At 42.5% G+C, this 27189-nt stretch overlaps 2 protein-coding genes and 1 pseudogene across 3 annotated transcripts in view; 2 read left to right on the top strand and 1 right to left on the bottom strand.

Annotated features, from left to right (window-relative positions):
- The first annotated feature begins 486 nt into the window (after positions 1-486).
- Positions 487-18036, top strand: LOC126991504 (H(+)/Cl(-) exchange transporter 7-like). 2 transcript variants are annotated; one of them, XM_050850258.1, is made up of 6 exons: positions 487-1103; positions 9684-9870; positions 10962-11071; positions 11995-12138; positions 14598-14716; positions 17775-18036. In XM_050850258.1, exons 1-6 carry the CDS (start codon positions 1068-1070, stop codon positions 17920-17922), a joined length of 744 nt encoding a protein of 247 aa, XP_050706215.1. In that variant the 5' UTR covers positions 487-1067; the 3' UTR covers positions 17923-18036. The 2 variants fall into 2 exon arrangements, with proteins under 2 accessions (XP_050706215.1, XP_050706216.1); XM_050850259.1 differs by having other exon boundaries at positions 494-1103; positions 14593-14716; positions 17775-17923.
- On the bottom strand, positions 12455-14160 carry LOC126991505 (signal transducer and activator of transcription 5A-like; annotated as a pseudogene).
- Positions 18037-20025: 1989 nt separating the features above from the next.
- Positions 20026-27189, top strand: part of LOC126991503 (uncharacterized) — a 34265-nt gene continuing 27101 nt past the window's right edge. Inside the window, exons 1-3 of the mRNA XM_050850257.1 lie at positions 20026-20089; positions 22264-22412; positions 26880-26996. Of these exons, the coding sequence (XP_050706214.1) occupies positions 26937-26996 (60 nt within the window). The 5' untranslated portion in view covers positions 20026-20089; positions 22264-22412; positions 26880-26936. The remainder of the gene's footprint in view (positions 20090-22263; positions 22413-26879; positions 26997-27189) is intronic.

Below are 27189 nucleotides of genomic sequence, written 5' to 3'. Positions count from 1 at the left end.
TCGATGACGACCTTGAAATGTACAGCGTCTTAAGGCAGTCACTTAATAACAACGACTCACTGATATTAGGAGACTTTAACCTCCCCATATCGACTGGGCGACACTGTCAGGTACAGAAGGCGAGAGTCACATAGAATGATCGAATTTCTAGAAGAAAATTATCTAAGCCAAATGGTTTCTGAGCCAACTCGACAAAATAACATACTCGACCTTGTTATAACGACCCAAGATAACCTAGTCAGTAGTGTCACGGTAGGAGAACACCTCGGTTCCTGCGATCATAAATTAGTGCGCATTTCATTTGCACGTATATTGTGTTTGCTACACATTGCCACACTCGGCTCACAACCGAGAGAGCCTGGGTTCGATTGGAAAAATTTGGGCGGCTTCTCCGATATCCTACACCCCTGTCCACCCACCAGTGAATGGGTTCCAGGTATTAATCGGGGGTTGTGTCCCGTCTCCTGTGATCTGTTCCCTTCTCCTATAATTCCTTCCCCTTCCCTCTCTCCAGCATACGACCACATATGTTGCACCAACTAAACAAAACTTTCCAAACTTTTCACATTGCCAGAAACTGAGGTGTAACTTTTAAATGCTGTCTTGCGGTTACCATCATCATCATTGTCAGCATTAGCAGCAGGGTGTGTGTGAGACAGTCTGTAGTGGTGAACACGGAATTGCACAGTCTGGGCAGGCACACAACCTTGACAGAGAACAGTTATTGAGGGACGACTTAGATATTTATTCTTGATGTATAAGTGAAGAGAGTGTACCTGCAACACACCAGTACTCTAGTGCACTGGCTCTTGAACTGGAGGGTGTGCTGCCGCTAATAATTTCCAAGAGGGGCGTCAACTCTGGGAGAAAAGTAGCTAGCAAAAAATTTAAGAACCTCCGCTCTAGTGGTTAAGTAACACACCCTCCCACCACCATCACCATCCTCACCACCATTTCATCACTGCAGGCTCTTCAGGGTGGTGGAGACCCTGTTGCACATTCATCTGGTGGTGGAATTCCCTGGCGGCGGCGGCGAGCTGTTCAACACCATCACCACGGAGGGACGCATGACGGAGGCACGGGCAGCGGCAGTCTTCACACAGGTGCTGTCTGCCATAGCCTGCCGTGTGTGTGTGTGTGTGTGTGTGTGTGTGTGTGTGTTTACCTAGTTGTGAAATACAGGAAAAGAGCCGTACTAGGCTCGTGCTGTCCCGTCTCCATAACGCTTATTATCCAGTTTGGCTTTGAATTCATGAATCGTTTTTGCACACAGTCTCCTCGTCAAGTCTGTTCCACGTGTGTGTGTGTGTGTGTGTGTGTGTGTGTGTGTAGGGGAAGGGGAAACTCATGCACCCATGGTTTGATCCATACTAGACTCAAGGGAAGGGAAAGAGAAAGGAAAGGACGAAAGGGTAGGGAAGGAAAAGGAAGAGAGAGGGAAGGATAGATGTGCGTGTGTGTGTTTGTGTGTGTGTGTATTTAGCTATTTGTAGTCTAGGTGGCCCGAGCTAAGCTCTAGTAGTCCCGTCTCCATAAATACATTCATCCAGCCTTTCCTTCATTTGGTGGACACTGCTCGCCTCCACCACCTCTTCCTGCAAGCTGTTCCATGTGTTAACACTTCTATGTGGAAAACTATACCCACTTTTTGAAGTCACTCAAACAGGTTCCTTTATGAAGTTTCTTTTCATGTCCTCTTAGCCCCTGCGTTCTTGCAGTAGAGAAGAGATCATCCCTATCCACCTCATCAAACTTATTTACCAACTTATACAGTGTGATCAGATCTCCTCTCTCCCTTCATTGTTCCAGTGTCGTCAAGTCCATCTCCCTCAGTCTGTCTTCATACGTCATATTCAAGAGTTCTGGGACCATTTTAGTTGCAATTCTATATCATTTATTTGTCTGTAAAATGGAATGAACATAAGAATGTAAGGAGTCTGCAAGAGGCCGGTTGGCCTATACAAGGCAGCTCCTGTTATATTGTGCATCTTGTAGGTTTCTCCAAACAGCTTGTTTATATGCTTTTCTGGGGATAGTGTGTCTTGCATCGTTACTCCCAAATCCTTTTCTTCATGTACCACCTTTAAGTTGTCTCCTCCCATCCTGTATGTTTTCCTCAGTCTTTTTTTACTTTTCCCCATTTCCATAACATGGCATTTGTTTGCATTAAACTCCACCTCCCATAACTGGCTCCATCTGTACACCCTATCCAAGTCTTTTTGCAGCTCCTCACAGTCTTCCTCCGTCCTCACTTTTCTCATTAACTTTGCATCGTCTGCAAAAAGGCTCATACAACTTTTTATACCCATGGGCATATCATTTATATATATCATGAACATTATTGGTGCCAGAACTGAGCCTTGAGGAACTCCACTCTCTACTCTCCTCCAATTTGATTTCTCTTCTCTAATCACCGTCCTCATTTCTCTTCCCGTTAAGTAATCCTTCATCCACATTATAACCTTTCCGCCCATTCCTCCCCACAGTTGTAGTTTCCAGGTTAACCTTTTGTGCATAACCTTGTCAAAAGCTTTTTTCAAATTGAGATATACACAATCAGCCCACCCTTCTCTTTCTTGCACCAGCTGTCTGTTGCTCCTGAGTAGAAACACAGTAAGTTGGTGACACACGATTTCCCTTTTCTAAATCCAAACTGTCCCTCATTTATCATGTTTTCCTTTTCTAAATGTTCAACCCATTGTTTTTTATTATACTTTCACAAATCTTGCACATTACACTTGTCAAAGAGACTGGCCTGTAATTTAGTGGTTCAGTTTTATCTCCACTTTTATAAATTGGTATAATGTTCGCTCTCTTCCACTCTAAGGGCACTTTTCCTGTATTCATAGAGCATGTTATTATGTCATGAAGTGGCTCCAGTAATTCATTTCTACACTCTTTTAGCACTTGACCGGAGATGTCATCCGGTCCCGTAGCTTTCCTTCCCTCTAAGGTTTTCATCAGCTGCAACAGTTCCCCTTTCTCAACATTTACAAGATTTAATTTCCCTTCATTGCAATTTACGAGCCCCAGTCAAAGTCGGTTTCTTTCGTAAACACTTTATGAATTTTTTATTTAATATTTCTGCAATTTCTTTGTCTGTTTCGTAGAATACATTTTTTTCTTTCATCCTTTCCACTCCTTCATTTCTTTTTAACTTCCCGTTTACTAATTTATAAAACATTTTTGGTTCTTCTTTACATATGAAACTATTCTTCTTTCAAATTTAGCTTTCTCCTCTCTCCTTATTTTCACGTAATCATTTCTTGCTTTTTATATTTGTCCCTAGTGTTCTTATTTGGTCTTTTCTTTAAATTCCTCCTTACTTTATTGATATTTCTTCTTGCTGTTCCGCACCTCCATCCAAACCATGTTTTCTCTCCTTTAGTTTTTACTGTGTAGTATGGAACATATATCTCTGTTCCTCTGTTGTAAATATTCATAAAAGTCATATTTCTCTTGAATATCAGTACTCCTCTTCATACCAGTCCAGTCTACCCCGCCGAAGAAAGTCTTGAGTCCAACGTAATCTGCCTTAACGTAGTTTTTCCTTTTTTCCTTATGAGCCTCATCTCAATATTCACATCCTTCCAAAGTTTTCTTATCCAATAGTTCATGGTCACTCTTTCCTAAGGGGCACTCGTGACTGACTCCTTCATCCAACTCCACGTTTTTTGTGAAAATTAGGTCAAGCCTTGATGGTTGGTGATCCCCTCTCAGCCTTGTTTCTCCTTGCACCCACTGCGTCACCAGGTTATCTGTTGCCAGCCTCAATAGTTTACTTCCCCAGGTATTTTCACCGCCCTCTCTTGTCTAATTTTCCCATTTCATTTCTCTGCAATTTAAGTCTCCTGTTAATAATACCTTTTTATTATTTTTTATTTCATCTGTCAGTGCCTGTATTGTGTCTTCCAGCATAGTGTTATATCTTGCCTCATTCCAACCTTTGGTTTTAGGGGAGACATTGGCTGTTATTATGTGTATTTCCTAGTTGTGGCTTTACAGGGCCTGGGCTTACGCTCGTGTGGTCCCGTCTCCGTATCTGTATTTGTCTAACTTATCCTTAAAGCTTTGCACACTCTTTGCCGATACTACATCCTCACTTAGTCTTTTCCAAACCTCTATATTTCTTTGCGGTAAGCTATTTTTCTTTATGTCTCCCAAGCATCTTCCTCTCCTAAATTTTTTACTGTGTCCTCTTGTGTTCCTGGTGTTTATTCCTTCTTTTAGTAGTAACTCCTCATTATCTACTTCTTCCTTTTTGCTCAATAATTTATAAATTAGTGTTAGGTCTCCCCTTTCCTCTTTGGTCTAGTGTTGGTAGGTCCATTTCCTCTAGTCTTTCCTTATATGTTAATCTCTCCAGCCCTGGAATCACATTTGTTGCCATTCTTTGTATTCTTTCTAGTTTTTTTGTGTTTCTTATGGGGAGACCACACTGCCTCCGCATATTCCAATTTTGGCCTAATCATAGTGGTTATTAACTTTTCTTCATATCCTTATCCATGTAGCGGAATGCTAATCCTATATTTCTCACCATATTATACGTATCACTGAATATCCAATTTACATGACTTTCAGGCTGTTGATTATCTTGTATTGTCACTCCCAGATCTCTCTCTTCTTGAACTCTCTTTAGCCCGTGTTCTTCGGCTATGGGAAAGCTGAGAGGTGGCCGAGAAACGGCAACATTACACTGCATTTTGAGACTAAGAAAAGAGCATGGAACGTATATCAGAGTACTCCTCTCATAACCATAAAGCCGTTAAAAATATTTACTTCTACTCCATTGTTATGGGCAGTGTTTGTTACAAAACAAGCAGTCGTGACGCGCGGCATCTAGCCGAGAGTCTCTTGTTGTCTACTTTAGAGAATTTAACAAGTGATTACTGTATGGGTAGCTAATTCAGTCTGCCATGACCTTACAACACAACCTGTGACAAATAAGCCCACCTCAAGATCACTCACCCACCACAATGACCATGCATGGTGGGTTGCACTATGCCGCCACCACCTACAATTAGCTGGAATTAGGGGTTTTGAGTCAAGCCCCAAACGGGGTCCGCCGAAGCTGCCGGGTTAATATTTCTCCATTTCCCATTTTATATGTCCATTTTGGTCTCCCTTCACTCTTTCCCATTTCCATTACATGACATTTCTTCACATTTCATCTCCCATTAAATACTCCATTTCCAAATCTTGTTCAGGTCATCTTAGAGGATTTCACAGTCCTTACTGCTCCTAATATGTCTTAGCAGTTTTGCATCATCTGCAAACAGGCTCGTATAGCTGTCTGCCAGAGGTGGCGCGGTACTGAAAAATCATCAGTGCGGTTGTGGTGGTGCAGTAACTTGAAATTTGATTCTATTGTAAAGACTTGCTGGAACTTTTTGTTTTGCTCAGTCATGTCTTAAGGATCTTCAATTATCACATTCCCATCGCTCAGTCTTTCCATTGTTTCCCTTGGTGTGATCTTTCCATTTATGAATCTGTAAAACAGTTTGGGTTGTTCCTTGCACCTTCCACAATATCCTTTTCATATCCCTTCTCTTCTTCCTTCCTTATTTTCACGTATTCATTTCTCGCTACCTTAAAATCTTTATTCCTTTGGTTTTTATTTCTTTTCAATCTTTTCCAAGCTTTGTCTCTTTTCTCTTGCCTCAGCACACCTTGCATTAAACCAGTCCTTTTTTCCTTTTTCTTCAGGTTTGTATTCTGGTACAAATTTCATAACCCCTGGTTTATACGCCTCCAGGAAAATGTCATACTTTTCTTGCACTTCACTTGTTCTCTTTAACTCATCCCAGTCCAGCTCTCCATAGTACTTCCTGAGGTTTTCCGCATCTGCCTTCCTATAGCTTAACCTGTTTCTTTTATAGGATTCATCCCCTTCACCTCCTTCCTCCTCTGTTACCATCTCTATGATCACGTGGTCACTCTTACCCAGAGGGCATCCATACCTTGATTCACTCATCAAGTGCATTCCCTTTGTTAACACCAGGTCCAGTCTCGCTGGTTCGTCGTCACTTCTATATCTTGTGTTTTCCTTCACCCATTGCATCATCGTCTACCATCGTCAATCTTAAAAACCTTTCCCCCCATGCCGTATTACTACCTCCACTTTCAGAAATCTCCCAATTTACCTCCTTATACTTACAATCACCTCCTAGCAGAAGTCTTTTGTTTGTCTTGAGTAGTCTACTTAACTCTGAATGGTATCCTCAATCATGGCCTCATATTCATCTCTACTCCATGAGCTAGTTCTTGGTGGTACATTCGTTGCTATAATCGTCATCCTTTCTCTGTTTTTGTTCTCCAGATTAACACTCACTATTTCTGCCTCCTTCTCCATATACGACTGATTTTACTAATACCTCCTTCCTCGTCATTACCATCACTCCTCCAGCACCTTTGCCCTTTCTGTCTTTCCTCCATACATTGTAGTTATTATCAAACACTATTTGGATGTCTTCACTTAGTTTAGTTTCTGTTAAGCATACTATCTTGGGCTCCTTTTCCTGTGGGTAGTCTTGTAATTCCAGTTTACTAGACAGTATCCCGTCTACATTCGTATACATCCATTATCAGTTGCAATCTCGTCTAGCTTCTGTTCTCTTTCGGCTTTTCCCTTATGTGCCATTTCCTCACCCGATCTCCCAGAACTCTCCAAAAAAATACCTCGTTTTTCCTCTTCAGATTTTACAGTACTCCTTTCTTTTGCCTCTGCTAGAAGTTTGTTTCATTTCTTCCTTTCTATTTTTCTTTATATATATATATATATATATATATATATATATATATATATATATATATATATATATATATATATATATATATATATATATATATATATATATATATATATATATATTTTTTTTTTTTTTTTTTTCTTGCATCCCTCTGTTTCCCTTGACTTAGTTGTCCTGTACAATAATTCCTCTGTTGGCTTCTGTGATCTTAATCTCACTTTAACTGGCCTGGTCTTCCCTTCCATGTAGGGGCCCATCCTATAGATTTCCTCCACCTCCTCCTCAGTGTTTTGCCGTTCTTCATCATTTAAGTTCTTAAGTAAGTCTTTTACAGATTTCCGTTCCTCCTTTTCCCTTCTTGGTGTGTATGTTATGTTCCTTTCCTTCATGCCAAACATCAGCACACTCTTGGTCTTGTCTGCAGCCTCTCACACCAGCTCCTCATGTTTCTTCAAGGCCTTAACCACCTTCTCTACCCTTTCCTTGTCTTCTTACAATTGTTGTTCGATCACTTCTTTAAAAGGACTACATATGCTTTTTCATTTTCCACCTTCCAAGTCCTTATTTCACCCACCACTTCCTCTTATAGTGTGTGTGTGTGTGTGTGTGTGTATTCTCTCTCTCTCTCTCTCAAAATAACTAGTCTATAGTACATAAAAAAAGTAAGACATTTTTCACTCCTTATATTCTTCTTCTTCTTCTTCTTCTTTTTATTATTATTATTATTATATTAGCCTTGAATTTCTAAGGCAGTTTTTACCTCTCCTCTCCTGTCCCTTCATCTTTTTCTGCTTCTACTTTTTTTCTTCATCTTCTTCCTCCTCTTCATGAATGGTTTTGTTTCCCCTTCTCTTCCTTCCTGTGCTGTGAAATATAAAACAAATAATGGTTTCTAAGGCACTTTTCACTTCCCTCCTGAACAGCTTCCCTCCACCCTAACACAGCCCTGCCTCCCTTTCCTAAATGTGCTATTTCTGTTTCTGTTTTCTAAGGCAGCGTTTACCTATCCTTCATATTTTCAGGCAATTTTTACTTATCTCTGTGAATTTCTAATACAATTTTTCCCTTCCCTTCTCCTGAACAGCTTCCCTCCACCCTAACACAGCCCTGCCTCCCTTTCCTAAACTTTCTACTTCTATTTCTGTTTTCTAAGGCAGCATTGACCTTTCCTTGAATTTCTTAGGCAATTTTTACTTATCTGTGAATTTCTAATACAATTTTTCCCTTCCCTCTTCCTGAGTAGCTTCCTTCCACCTAACGCAGCCCTGCCTACCTCTCCTAAACTTGCTATTTCTATATCTGTTTCTATTTTCTAAGGCAGCGTTTATCTACCCGTGAACTTCTTAGACAATTTTTACTCATCTCGGTCAATTTCTACGGCAATTTTTACTTCTTGAATTTCTACGGCAATTTTTACTTCTTGAATTTCTACGGCAATTTTTACTTCTTGAATTTCTACGGCAATTTTTACTTCTTGAATTTCTACGGCAATTTTTACTTCTTGAATTTCTACGGCAATTTTTACTTCTTGAATTTGTAAGGCAATTATTACTTCTTGAATTTGTAAGGCAATTTTTACTTCTTGAATTTGTAAGGCAATTATTACTTCTTGAATTTGTAAGGCAATTTTTACTTCTTGAATTTGTAAGGCAATTTTTACTTCTTGAATTTGTAAGGCAATTTTTACTTCTTGAATTTGTAAGGCAATTTTTACTTATCTCTGAATTTCTACAACAATTTTTACTTATCTTTGAATTTCTACGACAATTTTTACTTATCTTTGAATTTCTACGACAATTTTTACTTATCTTTGAATTTCTACAACAATTTTTACTTATCTTTGAATTTCTACGACAATTTTTACTTATCTTTGAATTTCTACAACAATTTTTACTTATCTTTGAATTTCTACGACATTTTTTACTCATCTTTGAATTTCTACAACAATTTTTACTTATCTTTGAATTTCTACGGCAATTTTTACTTATCTTTGAATTTCTACGGCAATTTTTACTTATCTTTGAATTTCTACGGCAATTTTTACTTATCTTTGAATTTCTACAGCAATTTTTACTTATCTTTGAATTTCTACGACAATTTTTACTTATCTTTGAATTTCTACGGCAATTTTTACTTATCTCTGAATTTCTACAGCAATTTTTACTTATCTCTGAATTTCTACGGCAATTCTTACTTATCTTTGAATTTCTACAGCAATTTTTACTTCTTGAATTTCTACGGCAATTTTTACTTATCTTTGAATTTCTACGGCAATTTTTACTTCTTGAATTTCTACGGCAATTTTTACTTATCTTTGAATTTCTACGACAATTTTTACTTATCTTTGAATTTCTACGGCAATTTTTACTTCTTGAATTTCTACGGCAATTTTTACTTATCTTTGAATTTCTACGGCAATTTTTACTTATCTTTGAATTTCTACGGCAATTTTTACTTATCTTTGAATTTCTACAGCAATTTTTACTTATCATTGAATTTCTACGGCAATTTTTACTTATCTTTGAATTTCTACGGCAATTTTTACTTATCTTTGAATTTCTACGGCAATTTTTACTTATCTTTGAATTTCTACGGCAATTTTTACTTATCATTGAATTTCTACTGTAATTTTTACTTCTTGAATTTCTACGGCAATTTTCACTTATCTTTGAATTTCTATGGCAATTTTTTCTTATCTTTGAATTTCTACAGCAATTTTTACTTCTTGAATTTCTGTGACAATTTTTACTTATCTTTGAATTTCTACGACAATTTTTACTTATCTTTGAATTTTAACTCCTTGAATCTCTCTGTCAATTTTTACTTATCTTTGAATTTCTACGGCAATTTTTACTTCATGAATTTCTAGGGCAATTTCCCCTGTTCCTTTCCTGCTCAGCTTCTTCTCCCCCTAACCGAGCCTTGTGTCCGCAGAGCCTGGACTACAACACGTGCGTCAACTCTGCCTGGCTGGACGAGGAGCGCACGCAGGGCTACACGTTTGTGGTGAAGAAGGACGCGGCGCGCTGGCTGGTGGTGCTGCTCACGGTTCTTGTTGTGTGTGGGATTGACATTGCCATCAAGTCACTCTCCAAATGCAAATACTCCTGGCTCCAGATGTGTATCCTTGCTGCTGCTGCTGGTGTGTGGGGTGGGGGGGGGTAGGCTAGGCTAGGTTGGGAAGGGGGACAGAAGGGGGATGGGTAAGGTGTGGGAGCTTGGCTAGGCTAGGTTGGGAAGGAAAGGGGAGGATGGGATACACTTGGCTAGGTTAGCTGTGGCAAGTATGTTAGGTTAGGTAAGGGGAGTGAAGGTATGGGAAAGAATAAAGATGCTGGTTACTCTTGCATTAGGGATTTGGACAGCATAGGGATGAGCTAGAGTAGAAAGAAAGTTTGCAGGATGGGTCAGGCCAGGCTGGGTTAGGTTAGGAATGGGATGTAAGAATGAAGATGCTGGTTCACTCTGTATGGAGTATGCATCTCATGTGTGGGGGGCTCCACTCACACAGCTCTCCTTGACAGAGTGGAGTCAAAGGCTCTTCGTCTCATCAGCTCTCCTCCTCATACTGATAGTCTTTTACCTCTCAAATTCCTCAGCCATGTTGCCTCTCTTTCTATCTTCTATCGATATTTTCATGCTGACTGCTCTTCTGAACTTGCTAACTGCATGCCTCCCCCCCTTCCGCGGCCCCGCTGCACACGACTTTCTACTCATGCTCATCCCTATACTGTCCAAACCCCTTATGCAAGAGTCAACCAGCATCTTCACTCCTTCATCCCTCACGCTGGTAAACTCAGGAACAATCTTCCTTCATCTGTATTTCCTCCTGCCTACGACTTGAACTCTTTCAAGAGGAGGGTATCAGGACACCTCTCCTCCCGAAATTGACCTCTCGCTTTGGACACTCCTGTGACCTCTGTTCGAGAGCAGTGAGTAGCGGGCTTTATTTTATATTTTTCTTTACGCCCTTGAACTGTCTCCCTAGCTGTAAAAAAAAAAAAATAATAAGGGATTTGGACAGCATCGGGATGAGCTTGAGTAGAACGAAAGTTTGAAGGCTGGGTCAAGCCAGGCTGGGTCAGGTGTGGCATCTTTGGATAGGTTAGGACGGGGAGTGGAGAGTGATGAAAAGAATTATGATGCTAGTAAATGATTAACAAATGAATACTGTCTTAAGTTTCCCACCAACTTTCCTTAGCCGGGCCTCAGACAGTGACTGCGGGGTGCAGCAGGAGGCGCTAACCCTCCCCTACCCGCTGTTTGTCGCGCTGAACATTGGCCCGGCGCTTGTGGCTGCCTTCCTCGGCTCTTATGTGGAGGTGAGTGTGTCCGGATATGCCTTGTTGGAGTAGACACAAGTTGAGTTAAGTCTTGTGTTGATCTTTTGAGTTTTATGTGAGGGTTTGTGTGTCTGTATTTCTCTGTTTTACACTAACTCATCCCTGTGCTGTCCAAATCCCGTATGCAAGAGTTAACCAGCTTCTTCATTCTTTCCTGCCCTTACTAAACCAACCAATCCCACTGTCCCCTCCTCTTCCTAACCTAACTCAGCCCCCCACACCTAACCCAGCCTGGCATGACCCATCCTGCAAACTTTTTTTCTACTCTACCTCATCCCTATGCTGTCCAAATCCCTTATACAAGAGTTGACCAGCTTCCTCACTTTCTCACCCCCTTCCTAACCTAACCCAGCCCCCCACACCTAACCTAGCCTGGCCTGACCGATCCTACAAACTTTCCTCTGTAGCTCATCCCTATCCTGTCCAAATCCCTCATGCAAAATTAACCAGCTTCTTCATTCTTTCACCCCCTTCCTAACTTAACCCAGCCCCCCCCCACACCTAAGCTAGCCTGGCCTGACCCATCCTACAAACTCTTTTTCTACTCTAGCTCATCCCAATGCTGTCCAAATCCCTTATGCAAGAGTTAGCTAGCTTCTTCATTCTTTCACCCCCTTTCTAACCAAACCCAGCCTGGCGTGACCCATCCTACAAACTCTTTTTCTACTTTAGCTCTTCCCTATGCTGTCCAAATCCCTTATGCAAGAGTAAGCAGCTTCTTCATTCCTTCATCCCCTTGCAGCAGTACACAGGCTTTGAGTCAATGCTGTGTGATGCTGTTGCTCTCATGTGCCCAGCGATATCAAAAAGTAAGAAAACGTCACTAGCTCTGAAGCCACTATTTTTGGGACCATTCTGCGGCCCTCACTGACACTCCTTCCCTCCTCCCCTCCGCCTCACAGCCCGTGGCTGCCGGCAGTGGCATCCCGCAGGTCAAGTGTTACCTGAATGGCGCCAAGGTGTCCCGTGTGGTGAGGCTCAAGACCCTGATGAGCAGGGCCGTGGGGGTGACCTCCTCTGTGCTGGGAGGCCGGGCCATGGGAGAGGTGGGTGATTGAGCCGCAGAGAGAGAGAGAGAGTGTGTGTGTGTGTGTGTGTGTGTGTGTGTGGATGAATGGAAAGTCTCAGTTGAGTGTTCCTGATAGCAGACTAGCTCCATGGGTTGAGGCCAAAGGTCAAGTGATCCTTTCAGGTACTGCAAATCATACTTAATTTCTTCCCAAACAAGAGCAAAGTGTTAAACCTGGCCCACATAATTTTGTTAATTATTATTATTATTATTATTATTATTATTATTATTATTATTATTATTATTATTATTATTATTATTATTATTATGAAAAAATGTGATTGCAGCACTTATGAGCCTCCATCGGCACACTTGAATTCATATTAGCTAATACAACACCCAAAAGGAACTCCTACAAACACTGATAAACATTTACTAGGTTTATGACAGACAAATATGAGAAGATTTCTGTACTGTTTCTTAACATCCATTAGTTGTGAACAGCATGCAAATAATATTTTCCACCACCGACAAGTGTCCAGTTTTCCAGTCAGTCCCTGTCTGTCACGCTGCCAAACACTGAGGACCACATGGAGGCTGAGAAGTCTGTGTCTGGCAGGCTTTCCAGGGTGTCAGGACAATCAGCAGGGTTGTTGTGGGGGTGTTGTGGAGACACATTGTCACTCCTATATTAAAACATTTTGTTAACCAAGTTCACATATTTGGCAAGGCTTTCCTAGGAGTTGTGAGCATTTCCAGGGGTGGTTTTATGAGCCCGGTGGTAGTTTGATCCTTCCTCTGTAGCATGAACCTTAAAAAACACTCATTAGAACCTGATTGACCCCCTCTTTGACCTTCAGAAATAGCTGATGTGAGAAGCCAAAGTGTCTTATAATACCGAGCACAATGAGATGGCTTGGTGCTCACAGGAGGTGGATCTACGGCATCATGCCTTGGATACATTGCTTGTGGAGCACTGGGCTAAGATTCCCCTGACGTGCCCTGCTGCTGGGATGTTAAGAATTAGACGAGGCTTGACACACCCATTGTTGGCTGTGGTGTAGTACTTGCTGCTCTTTAGGTTCAGGTACAGGACGAATTGAAGGTCTGCTAGAGCACATGCCCCAGACTGTACCTTACCACCTCACCCAGCGGACAAAGGAGTTACTGGTACAAGGCTGAAGCAGGAATACCTGCCTCTGAACACAGTCTTTAGTGGTGTCTTCCATGCCATATTGCCTCCCCCAACTTCTGGGTCAGAGAAGCGCAGGAGCCCTAGGCTTGGAGTTTTTTATCATTTCCTCAGCCTGCGGGTGTCCCACAAAGCCCAAAGCTCTAAGGCTGTGCTCCTTGGTGACCTTCAAAGAACCACTCCCAAAAAGTTAAGTTCTGTCCTGACAGAGGCTCCTTGCAGAACCATGACCATGACATGTTAGTGAAATCTTGTACTTGAGGACTCCTGAATGCCTTTCCAGCTAAGAACTTTAGGTTGTCTTCTGTCAAGCCTCTTCCTGTGGCAGATTGGAATTTGGCATCAAACACGTCCAAAACCTGTGGCCATGGAACCTTCTGAGGCAGTGTGTGCGCCCTTGCTTGGCAAATGCATCATCCCAGCAGACTGTGGGCCAAGCATGAGGCTCCTGGCTGCCATGAACACTGCAGGCAGTGACACACTTGGAACACCACCTCACCAACACTGAACTGTGCCTGGAAGAGTAGGGAAAACTTGTCATCCAGAACTGAGTCCGCACCCTTCTTCTCAGCTCTCTTTATTTTCATGTCTCGGAAACTAAGGGAGAGCTGCCTTGAGCCCTGGTGATGCTCCATGCTGCCAGTATTGTTGAGAATTTCCCCTGACATCTCAGCTTTGCTCATTGTTGAGGAGAGCATTGGCCGGGGCCTCACTCATGATGGGCAGCCTCACCTGAGGTGGGTCGTGGTCACCTGCCACCCACCACTAGATGCACACTTGATGAGAATCTGGTGTTTGGCTTCATGATGTGATGTTTGTTCAGTACTGGAGAGCAAAGGATGCACTCCTGTTCTTGACACAACGGCCTGAGGTAATCTGATGTTTCTTGGGGCGGCGAGGCAGGATGTGTGTGTGTGTGTGTGTGTGAGTGTGTGTGTGTGTGTGTTTGTGTTTGTTTGTGTGTGTATATTTACCTAGTTTTGTGTGTGTGAGAGAGAGAGAGAGAGAGAGAGAGAGAGAGAGAGAGAGAGAGAGAATATCCCATATCATAGTTTATACTTTTTTAGTTATTTTTTTTCTTCAGATTAATCTCTTTTATATATATATATAGAGAGAGAGAGAGAGAGAGAGAGAGAGAGAGAGAGAGAGAGAGAGAGAGAGAGAGAGAGAGAGATTATTTTTTTTTTGTGAGATCTTGCTATTAAAGCAGCGTAGTGTATTAAACGAGCCTTGCCCCTTCCTGGCCATTTATTTAGCAGTGGTATTTGCTGGAAATCACCTCCATTCTTTTTTCCAAAGGTCAGGTCGTGGGCAAGGTCTGTTGCCGTGAGCTGACCACCAAGATGCTGCTGCCCACGGTGCCAGCCATGGCCAAGGGCAGGGTGGCCAAGACTACAGATGATGGGCCACTCCTAGACAAAGAGTAAGAGGGAGCATGAAGGGCTGCAAGGGTTTGGTCAGGATGGAAGGCGAGGGAGAGAGAGAGTGAGGGGAAGGGAAGGACAGCTTAGGGAAGACTAACACAGGAAGATCAAAGAGAAGGATAACATGTGTGTGTGTGTGTGTGTATTTACCTAGTTGTAGTTTTACAGGCCTGGGCTTTACACTCGTGTGTTCCCATCTCCGTATCTACATTTATCCAACTTTTCCTTAAAGCTTTGCACACTCCTCGCCAATACTACATCCTCACTTAGTCTGTTCCAAAGCTCTATATTTCTTTGCAGGAAGCTATATTTCTTTGTGTCTCTCAAGCATCTTCCCTTCCTCAATTTTTTACTATCCTCTTGTGTTCCTGGCGGCAATTTCCTCTTTTAGTAGTAACTCCTCGTCGTCTACTTCTTACATTTTGCTCAATAATTTGTAGGTTTGTGTTAGGTCTCCCCTTTCTCTTCTTTGTTCTAGTGTTGGTAGGTCCATTTCCTTTAGTCTCTCCTCATGTGTCAATCCCTCCAGCTCTGGAACCATTTTTGTTGCCATTCTTTCTAGTTTCTTTATGTGTTTCTTCTTATGAGGAGACCACACTGCCTCCACAATTCCAACTTTGGTCTGGTCATGGTGGTAATTAACTTTCTCATCATATCCATGTAGTGGAATGCTGTTCCTATATTTCTCACCATGTTATACGTATTCCCGAATATTCAATTAACATGACTCTCTGGCTGTTTGTTATCTTGCATTATTACTCCCAGATCTCTCTCCTCGTGTACTTTCTTTAATGTTTCACCATCTCCCATTTTTTATGTCCATTTTGGTCTCCCTTCACTTTTTCCCATTTCCATAACATGACATTTTTTCACATTTAATTTCATCTCCCATTCCATAGTCCACTTCCAAATCTTGTTTAGGTCTTCTTGCAGAATTACAGTCTTTATTGTTTCTTACCTGTGTGTGGGTGTGTGTGTGGGTGTGGGTGTGTCTGTCTGTCTGTCTGTGTGTGTGTGTGCGTGTGTGTGTGTGTGTGTAATTCACCTCTTGGTCTACTGCGGGTCTCTCTCGAGACAGCCAGCCGTTCCCCTACGGAGGAACACAGAGCTCATGGTACTGATCCTTGGGTAGGACTGAGACCACTCACACACAACACACCGCGACAACGAGGTCACAACTCCTTGCCTGACGTCGCGTACCTACTCACTGCTAGGTGAACAGGGGCTACACGTGAAAGAAGATAAACCCAACTTATCTTCACCCGGCCGGGGAATTGAACCCCGGTCCTTCTGGTTGTGAGCCAGACGCTCTACCCCTGAGCTACCGGGCCGTGTGTGTGTGTGTGTGTGTGTGTGTGTGTGTGTGTGTGTGTGTGTGTGTGTGTGTGTGTGTGTGTGTGTGTGTCTGTCTGTCTGTGTGTGTGTGTGTGTTTGTGTACATGTGTGTGTGTGTGTGTGTGTATTTACATAGTTGTGACACAGGAAAAGAACTACCCTCGCACTGTCCAGTCTCCATATCCTCTTATCCAACTTTTTCTTAAAATCATGAATGCTTCTTGCACAAACCACCTCCTCCTCCAGTCCATTCCACAGCTCAATGCTTCTGTTTGGGAAGCTAAACTTTTTCACATCTCGCCTACACGTGGTCGCCCTCAACTCTCCACGTTCTCTCGTTTCTCTCTCGCTCCACACACACAGGTCCTCTCTGTCCAGATTCTCCACCCCACTCGCCACCCTGTACACCGCTATCAGGTCTCCTCTCTCTCTCTCTTCTTCTCTCCAGGGTTGTGAGCCCCATGCTATTGAGTCTCTCCTCGTAAGTCCGATCCCTAAGTTCCGGTACTACCTTAGTTGCCACTCTCTGCACTCTTTCCAGCTTTCTTATGTTCTTCTTTTCATGAGGAGACCAGACCACTGCTGCATACTCCAACCTTGGCCTTATCATTGTAACTATTATTTTCTTCATCATCTCCTCGTCCAAAATACACAAATGCTGTCCTTATGTTATCCTGTTGATGTGTTTGTCCGGTGACATGTTCTCTGAGACAGTCACTCCCAAATCTTTTTCTTCCATTCCTCTGCATATTATCTCACTTCCCATCTTATAATTGTATTCACATTTTCTACCACTCCTACCAAACTCTATTTTTTTTTACATATCCCAAGGTTGTTATATCTGCCATGTACCACTCCATTCCCATATTTTGTCCAGGTCCCTCTGCAATGCCTCACAGTCCTTCACATCATTGACTCGTCTCAATAGCTTTGCATCATCTGCAAACAAACTCACATAGCTGGTCACTCCCTCCACCATATCATTTATATAAACAGCAAACATTATTGGCGCCAGCACTGAACCTTGTGGGACCCCACTCCTCACTGGGCACCAGTTGGAAACCTTGTCCTTGATTATTGTCCTCATTTCCCTGTTAGTTAGAAATGTGTGTGTGTGTGTGTGTGTGTGCGTGTAATTCACCATGATCTCATCACACAATAGACTCAGGATTGTCCGTCACTACCTTCCCCGAGAAGGCATGAAGCTCATAAGTGACAGATCTCTGCATAGAGTTTAGAGCCCCCCCTGGGGAGGAAGGGCACAGCCCCCGTTGATACGTGATACCCATTCAGTGGTGGGTGTAGAGGAGACTCAGGTTAGGGGAGGCTGCCCATGGTGCCCACTCTGGCCAGGACTCGGCCCTGGATAGAGCCCTGGAGCTGGTCAGCCAGTCTGTGGGCAGTGCTGAGCCTTACTCCCCCAGCCTCGTGGCTCAAGAGGCAGGAAATGGAGAATTCTGGACTAGTTTCATATACATTAAAAAGTGGTTATGCTACTAAGTATCTCTGTAGTATCTTGTACAGGGAAGGTGTCCTCAGTTTTCAAGGCATTACAATAAAACTCAACATCAGCTGTTTGCCTTAGTAACAACAAGGAAGAATGGTTTTGCTGCATGTGATGAACCTGTAAATATTCCCACAAGCAATGTATGGCATGACAAATAGCATTGACCAATTCCCTGCCCGGCTGACAAGACTCATGCTTGGTTTCTCTCCTCACAGGCGGCGGGGAAGAGGATGGTTAAGACACCTTGTGCATGTTAATACTCTCTCATACTTGTGCCAAGGCCTAACACTGTGTGGCCAACACTCTCAGCAGGGGCTTTGTCTTGTGATGTATGTTGTTCATTTTGTATTTTATTCTTTGTAGCTGTGTGAACTGCCTTAAAGTGAGTATTTATGCTCACTTTCATGACAAGAAAATGTTTTATGTTGCTGGCTGCCACAGGCTCTATACAATCATGAGTTGTTCATCAATCCACAGGAATATTTTATTCGCTTTACATTTTTTTTATAGTTTGCTGGAATGTTCTCTTCCTGCCTGGTGCTCAGCCTTCATCATTTCAGAGGCTGACTGATTGAGGAAGGAAGTGGGTACTGAATTCAGTACTGTTTGCTGTTGACACGGTGCTCATTGCAGAAAATGAAAGTGACCTACAAAACTTGGTCACTGTTTTTGACAGTGTCTGTAACAAGAGCAAGAGAAAGCTGAAAGTAAATGTCAACAAAAGTAAAGTGATGGTTTCTGAAAAGTGAGGTTGTAGATTTTGTATGCCCATATAGAGTGGAATTGAATGTGAAAAAGAATGCAAAATAATTTTGAATTTTGAAGAACACAAAGACACAAAGGAAGAACAAACAACAGCAGACCTGCTGGTCCTTACGAGGCTGTTTGTGACAAGCTACACTAACTATCTAATCAAAGGTGGAAGATGAAGGACAGCAAAGGCGAAGGCTCTTCCCCACCCCCCCATTCCCTCCAGCCAAACCTGGCAGGAAATGAAAAAGAACCATGCAGCATGGAAAAACTGCATGGAAATTATGTAGGAAAGAGGAAAGAACTACCATTACTGCTACCACTAACCGGGCGATAAAAGCGGACAAGGACACCAGTATTCGAAATAACTTAACGTTATTACGACAATGAGTAATATCTTAGTTGCTGGTTGGAGGATTCAAAACACTTGTCTAATCTATTATTGAAGGCCATAACTGTTGTACTATCAACGACATCACAGGGTAGAGAGTTCCAACCTTAACAACTCGATTGAAGAAGAAGTGTTTAGCTTCGTGTGACGAGAATCTTTTACCACTTATCTTCAAATTGTGATTTCTTCTTGTTCTATTTTGATCGATCAACTGTAAAGTAATCTTCCGCATTAAATGGTGAAGGTCAATGAGTTTAAGTACCTTGGATCAGTTATGTGTAAGCATGGTGGTACGGAGGGAGAGATAAGAGAAAGGGCATTGCAAGGAAGAAGGGTGGTAGGGTCTTTGGGACGAATCATGAATGGCAGAAGTGTGAGCATGGAGGTAAAGAGGGATTTAAGAAATACAATAATAGTACCAACCCTCACATATGAAACGTGGGCCTGGAATGAAAGTCAGAGGTCTAGAGTGCAGGCAGTGGAAATGACTTATTTGAGGAGTGCTTGTGGTATGAATAGATTGGATGGAATGAGTAATGAAAGTGTGTACGAGCATTTTGGAATGTGTCACAGGGGTGAAGGGAAGAAGTGTGGAGTGGTGGAAGAAGTGAAGCGACAGACCTTAAAGTGGTTTGGCCACATGGAGCGAATGGAGGAGAGTAAGATGACCAGAAGGGTGTATGTGAGTGAGATAAAGTGAGGGAATGCTAGAGGACGACCTCCTGTGAAATGGAGGGATAGGGTGCAAGAGTACGTTAGGAAGAGGGGGGGAATATCTTTGAGAAACTTTGAGCAGGCAAGGAGGGAGTGTCTGGATAGAGAAAGATGGAAGCTCTTCTGTCGTCGCCATCCCCTGCTGGGAGCTCCTAGGAGCAGGCGTCGATGAAATGATGATGATGACTGAGAGGGGTATTTTGATGTGTCTTGAGAGCTTGGATAACAGTGACTGAGGGAGAGATTTCAGAATCAAATAAATATATACCCATTACTTTTTTTTTTAGTGTGTGTGTGTGTGTGTGTGTGTGTGTGTGTGTGTGTGTGTGTGTGTGTGTGTGTGTGTGTGTGTGTGTGTTGCAGTTATTGCTGTATATAAGGTAAGTGTTGCAGCAGGCTTATTGTAATGGACTGTTTTTGTTGGTATTTATTTTTCCCTTGAGCTGCTTCCTCTACTGTAAAAAAAAGAAAATTGTGACAAACAGCAATTAGATACAAAACTCACTTGCTTACTGTACCTTTCTGCCTTTCCTCAGGGACCTGGACACACTGTTCTGCAGCACCAGCAGCAGCCTGCACATCCATGGCCTGCAGGAGGAGGACGAGGGACGTACAGGTGCCGGGCGGAGAACAGGGAGGACTCGCTCGATGCCGTGGCCCACATACAGGTCCAAGGTGAGACAAAACTATGACATATATATTTTTTTACAGCAATGAAAGCGTTCAAAGGCAAAAAAACAATGAAAACAATAAAGCACTGCTCCTATAAAGAAAAAAAATGAGAGGTTAATATTGGGTGTAGAGGTCATAGGCAGGAGGAAATACAGACACATGATGGCTGTTCCAGAGTTTACCAGTGAAAGGGATGAAAGAATGAAGATGCTGGTTAACTCTTGTGCTTTGTGTGAATAAAGTTTGGCATGGTAAAAATCTTAGTGATTGTGAATTATATGTTTGTCATAGGAGATGAAGTCGTGAAATGGATGGTCAAGATATGTGAAGTAGCATGGGGGGGGGGGCAGCAGACTGGACGAAAGCCATCATTGTCCCAGTTTACAAGGCGAAGGGCAGGAGAGGGGAATGTGGGAGCTATAGAGGTATAGGTCTCCTGAGTATACCCGGAAAGGTATATGGAAAAATCATAATAGAGAGGGTGCAAAGACTTACAGAAGAGAAAATCAGTGAAGAACAAGGAGGCTTCAGGAAGGGAAGGGGATGTGTGGATCAGATATTTGCCTTCAGGATGGAAGTAGAAAAATAATAGTAAAAGGAAAGAAACTACCTATACGCTGCCTTCATGAATATGGAAAAAGCTAGAGCTAATACAGTCTCTCTATATGATGATGCATCTGCATGTGTCAAAATTACTGGAGAAACAAGTGAACATTTTGAGATAAAAGTGGGCTTAAGACAAGGGTGCGTCATGTCACCATGGTTATTCAATATTTATATGGATGGTGTTATTAGAGAAATGAAGGGCAAAGTTGGAGAAGATGGAGTAAGACTGTTCGATGAGGGAAGGAAGTGGGTACTGAATTCGATACTGTTTGCTGATGACACGGTGCTCATTGCAGAAAATGAAAGTGACCTACAAAATTTGGTCAGTGTTTTTGATAGTGTCTGTAACAGGAGAAAGCTGAAAGTAAATGTCAACAGAAGTGAAGTGATGGTTTGTGAGCGAAGTAGAAGTGAGGTTGTAGATTTTGTATGCCCATAAAGAGTGAGAATTTAATGTGAAAAAGAATGCAAAATAATTTTGAATGGTGAAGAAATGGAGGAGGTCAATGAGTTTAAGTATCTTGGATCAGTTATGTGTAAGCATGGTGGTATGGAGGGAGAGACAAGAGAAAGGGCATTGCAAGGAAGAAGGGTTTTAGGGTCTTTGGGACGACTCATGAATGGCAGAAGTGTGAGCATGGAAGTAAAGAGGGATTTGAGAAATACAATAATAGTACCAACCCTCACGTATGCAAGTGAAACGTGGGCCTGGAATGAAAGTCAGAGGTCTAGAGTGCAGGCAGTGGAAATGAGTTATTTGAGGAGTGCTTGTGGTGTGAGTAGAATGGATGGAATGAGTAATGAAAGTGTGTACGAGCGTTTTGGAATGTGTCACAGGGGTGAAGGGAAGTGTGGAGTGGTGGAAGAAGTGAAGCGACAGACTTTAAAGTGGTTTGGCCACATGGAGCGAATGGAGGAGAGTATGATGACCAGAAGGGTATATGTGAGTGAGATAGAGGGAGGGAATTCTAGAGGACGACCTCCAGTGAAATGGAGGGATAGGGTGCAAGAGTACGTTGGGGAGAGGGGGACAAAATCTTTGAGAAACTTTGAGCAGGCAAGGAGGGAGTGTCTGGATAGAGAAAGATGGAAGCTCTTCTGCCATGGCCATCCCCTGCTGGGAGCTCCTAGGAGCAGGCATCCAGGAAATGATGATCATATGTTTGTCTCCGTTACTAGTATTGAAAATGGTATAAGAAAGACTATTCATATCTTTGTGGTTTGAGTATATAAAGTTTGGCATTGTGAAAGGTTAGCATTTGCCAGTTATCGTTAAGTTAGGTTAGGTTAGATGTTTGTCTCAGTACTAAAGTGTTTTCAGTGATATAACAAAGACTGCATATTTTTTTGTGATTTGTGTGGATAAATTTTGCCATTGTAAAAATCTTAAGTGTTTGTCAATCATTAAGTTCCTCTCAGTTACTAGAGTGGTAAAAATGTTGAAAATGGAATAACAAAGACTAGCAATATTTTTGCGGTTTGAGTGTATAAAGTTTGGCATAGTAAAAATCTTAGTGTTCTTCAGTCATCATGTTTCTCTCAGTTACTAAAGCTTGAAAATTGTGTGACAGTTGCTCCTAGGTTTCTGAGGCAGCCGGCCAACGCTCTCGCCTATGAGAAGGAGAACGTAGAGCTGGAGTGCAGCGTGTACGGCCAGCCAGAGCCCTCGCTCCACTGGCTCAAGAACGGCGAGCTGCTGGTGGAGACGGAATACCTTCAGGTGAGCCGGACTTCTGTGGAAATTTATCGCTGTTACAGGTTTAAAAGGACAGAGATATGTAGATTTATGAGATAGATAGATTGGTGGATACATACATACATACATACATACATAAGGGGAAAGGAAAGTAAGGCCCTAAATCAGTGGTTCTTAACCTGGGGGGTGCACCCCTCTGAGGGGGAGCACAGTAATTTCCAGGGGGGGTGCGAGCCCTAGGGGAAAACTAGGAATTTCTCTAATTATATTTGCTATTCTCTTACCAAGAGCGTGGGCTAATATTGAGAAGTTTATGAACAAATGCAAAAGTATCGCCATTACTTCAGTTTCCTGTAGTCTACTTAGGGCTTGCCAGTTTCTTTAACATCTGTAAGGAAATTTTATTGCTAGATGCAAGGGGGCGTGGAGGGAAGGACTACTTCCTGGAAGGGGCGGGGAAGTAAACAGGTTAGGAACCACTGCTCTAAATGGATGCATAAGGTATGTAAAGAGATACATTAGAGTCCATAAGGTTCCATGCATAAGGTTCTAAAGAGATAAGTAAAGGAAAAGGGATACAAGGTTCTAAGTAGATACATAAGGGATTTCAGTAGATAAGGGATATAAGCAGGGGTGTGGAGTCGGATTTTCAAAACTCCGACTCCGACTCCGACTCCGACTCCAGTAAATTTAAATGTTGCGACTCCGACTCCGACTCCGACTCCAGTAAATTTAAATGTTGCGACTCCGACTCCAGTAAATTTAAATGTTGCGACTCCGACTCCAGTAAATTTAAATGTTGCGACTCCGACTCCAGTAAATTTAAATGTTGCGACTCCGACTCCAGTAAATTTAAATGTTGCGACTCCGACTCCAGTAAATTTAAATGTTGCGACTCCGACTCCGACTCCGACTCCAGTAAATTTAAATGTTGCGACTCCGACTCCAGTAAATTTAAATGTTGCGACTCGACTCAGTAAATTTAAATGTTGCGACTCCGACTCCAGTAAATTTAAATGTTGCGACTCCGACTCCAGTAAATTTAAATGTTGCGACTCCTACTCCAGTAAATTTAAATGTTGCTACTCCGACTCCAGTAAATTTAAATGTTGCGACTCCGACTCCAGTAAATTTAAATGTTGCGACTCCGACTCCGACTCCGACTCCAGTAAATTTAAATGTTGCGACTCCGACTCCGACTCCGACTCCGACTCCAGTAAATTTAAATGTTGCGACTCCGACTCCAGTAAATTTAAATGTTGCGACTCCGACTCCGACTCCAGTAAATTTAAATGTTGCGACTCCGACTCCAGTAAATTTAAATGTTGCGACTCCGACTCCAACTCCGACTCCAGTAAATTTAAATGTTGCGACTCCGACTCCAGTAAATTTAAATGTTGCGACTCCGACTCCAGTAAATTTAAATGTTGCGACTCCGACTCCGACTCCAGTAAATTTAAATGTTGCGACTCCGACTCCAGTAAATTTAAATGTTGCGACTCCGACTCCGACTCCGACTCCAGGAAATTTGAAGGTTGCGACTCCGACTCCGACTCCGACTCCAGTAAATTTAAATGTTGCGACTCTGACTCCGACTCCAGTAAATTTAAATGTTGCGACTCCGACTCCGACTCCGACTCCAGTAAATTTAAATGTTGCGACTCCGACTCCGACTCCGACTCCTGTAAATTTAAATGTTGCGACTCCGACTCCGACTCCGACTCCAGTAAATTTAAATGTTGCGACTCCGACTCCAGTAAATTTAAATGTTGCGACTCCGACTCCGACTCCGACTCCAGGAAATTTGAAGGTTGCGACTCCGACTCCGACTCCGACTCCAGTAAATTTAAATGTTGCGACTCCGACTCCGACTCCAGTAAATTTAAATGTTGCGACTCCGACTCCGACTCCGACTCCAGTAAATTTAAATGTTGCGACTCCGACTCCGACTCCGACTCCAGTAAATTTAAATGTTGCGACTCCGACTCCGACTCCGACTCCAGTAAATTTAAATGTTGCGACTCCGACTCCAGTAAATTTAAATGTTGCGACTCCGACTCCAGTAAATTTAAATGTTGCGACTCCGACTCCAATAAATTTAAATGTTGCGACTCCGACTCCAGTAAATTTAAATGTAGCGACTCCGACTCCAGTAAATTTAAATGTTGCGACTCCGACTCCAATAAATTTAAATGTTGCGACTCCGACTCCAGTAAATTTAAATGTTGCGACTCCGACTCCAGTAAATTTAAATGTTGCGACTCCGACTCCGACTCCGACTCCAGTAAATTTAAATGTTGCGACTCCGACTCCGACTCCAGTAAATTTAAATGTTGCGACTCCGACTCCAGTAAATTTAAATGTTGCAACTCCGACTCCAGTAAATTTAAATGTTGCGACTCCGACTCCGACTCCGACTCCAGTAAATTTAAATGTTGCGACTCCGACTCCGACTCCAGTAAATTTAAATGTTGCGACTCGACTCCAGTAAATTTAAATGTTGCGACTCCTCCGACTCCGACTCCAGTAAATTTAAATGTTGCGACTCCGACTCCAGTAAATTTAAATGTTGCGACTCCGACTCCGACTCCGACTCCAGTAAATTTAAATGTTGCGACTCCGACTCCAGTAAATTTAAATGTTGCGACTCCGACTCCGACTCCGACTCCAGTAAATTTAAATGTTGCGACTCCGACTCCAGTAAATTTAAATGTTGCGACTCCGACTCCGACTCCGACTCCAGTAAATTTAAATGTTGCGACTCCGACTCCAGTAAATTTAAATGTTGCGAATCCGACTCCAGTAAATGTAAGTGTTGCGACCTGACTCCAGTAAATTTAAATGTTGCGACTCCGACTCCAGTAAATTTAAATGTTGCGACTCCGACTCCGACTCCAGTAAATTTAAATGTTGCGACTCCGACTCCAGTAAATTTAAATGTTGCGACTCCGACTCCGACTCCGACTCCAGGAAATTTGAAGGTTGCGACTCCGACTCCGACTCCGACTCCAGGAAATTTAAATGTTGCGACTCCGACTCCAGTAAATTTAAATGTTGCGACTCCGACTCCAGTAAATTTAAATGTTGCGACTCCGACTCCAGGAAATTTAAATGTTGCGACTCCGACTCCAGAAAATTTAAATGTTGCGACTCCGACTCCAGGAAATTTAAATGTTGCGACTCCGACTCCAGGAAATTTAAATGTTGCGACTCCGACTCCAGTAAATTTAAATGTTGCGACTCCGACTCCAGGAAATTTAAATGTTGCGACTCCGACTCCAGGAAATTTAAATGTTGCGACTCCGACTCTGACTCCAGGAAATTTAAATGTTGCGACTCCGACTCCAGTAAATTTAAATGTTGCGACTCCGACTCCAGGAAATTTAAATGTTGCGACTCCGACTCCGACTCCAGGAAATTTGAAGGTTGCGACTCCGACTCCGACTCCAGGAAATTTAAATGTTGCGACTCCGACTCCAGGAAATTTAAATGTTGCGACTCCGACTCCAGGAAATTTAAATGTTGCGACTCCGACTCCAGGAAATTTAAATGTTGCGACTCCGACTCCAGGAAATTTAAATGTTGCGACTCCGACTCCAGGAAATTTAAATGTTGCGACTCCGACTCCAGGAAATTTAAATGTTGCGACTCCGACTCCGACTCCAGGAAATTTAAATGTTGCGACTCCGACTCAGGAAATTTGAAGGTTGCGACCTGACTCCGACTCCGTTTTTTTTTTTTTACAGTATGATATATATATATATATATATATATATATATATATATATATATATATATATATATATATATATATATATATATATATATATATATATATATATATATATATATATATATATATATATATATATATATATTTTTTTTTACCATCCTTGGATATCACTTAGCAATTATCCTCCATGATAGAATTAAATATACACATTAGCTCATGCAAAACACCATAAAATATGGCAAAAGGGATACCTGTACTATCTGTTGTCAGGGTGGTTGTTGCGGCATGTACCGCCCTCCTTCCTTAAGGTATATCCTCAAGAAAATACAAAATAAAAAGCATGAAAAATATTAAAATACCAATATTCCCGCAGACTGTTTGATTGGACATATCTTCCAAAACGTCAATTTCTCCCAATTTGTAAGAATCTCCATGAAGTGAAATCTTTACTAAAAAAATTAGCACGTAAAGGAGTCGGAGTCGCTCATATTTTTACCGACTCCGACTCCGACTCCGACTCTGACTCCAATTCCGACTCCGACTCCGAAATCGACTCTGACTCCAATTCCGACTCCGACTCCGACTCCGACTCCGGCCAAAAGTAGCCGACTCCTCGACTCCTCGACTCCGACTCCGACTCCGACTCCACACCCCTGGATATAAGGCTCTATGCAGGGAGATAAATATAATGCTGTCAATAGCTACACAAAACACAGCTGTGTTGTGTTAGGTGTGTGTAATGCCAAGCCTCCCTGTAGAGTGTGAGCGGCAACAACCTGCAGATCCTTGGCCTGGTGCGCCAGGAGGACTCCGGGATGTACCAGTGTGTGGCGCACAGCTCGCCGGGGACGCCCAGCTGTGTGTCCTTGAGTCAAGTAAGCAGCGGTGCCGTGCGGGGCAGACACTGTTCACACTGTAGCCCTTTGTTTGCATTCATGAGTACTGATGTAGTGTTGTCTGCATTGGACACAGGCAGTGACTAGTCCAGATAATTCCAGGTTGCTAATAAGCCCAGACGCAAACATTTACAAGGTTACTGAATGTATTCCAATGTTTCTGGCGGGCAGC

Source organism: Eriocheir sinensis, unplaced genomic scaffold, assembly GCF_024679095.1.
Source record: "Eriocheir sinensis breed Jianghai 21 unplaced genomic scaffold, ASM2467909v1 Scaffold293, whole genome shotgun sequence".
In the NCBI taxonomy this organism is placed as follows: domain Eukaryota; kingdom Metazoa; phylum Arthropoda; class Malacostraca; order Decapoda; family Varunidae; genus Eriocheir; species Eriocheir sinensis.
The sequence above is the reverse complement of the archived record's forward strand: the minus strand, read 5'-3'. Positions and strand labels throughout refer to the sequence as shown.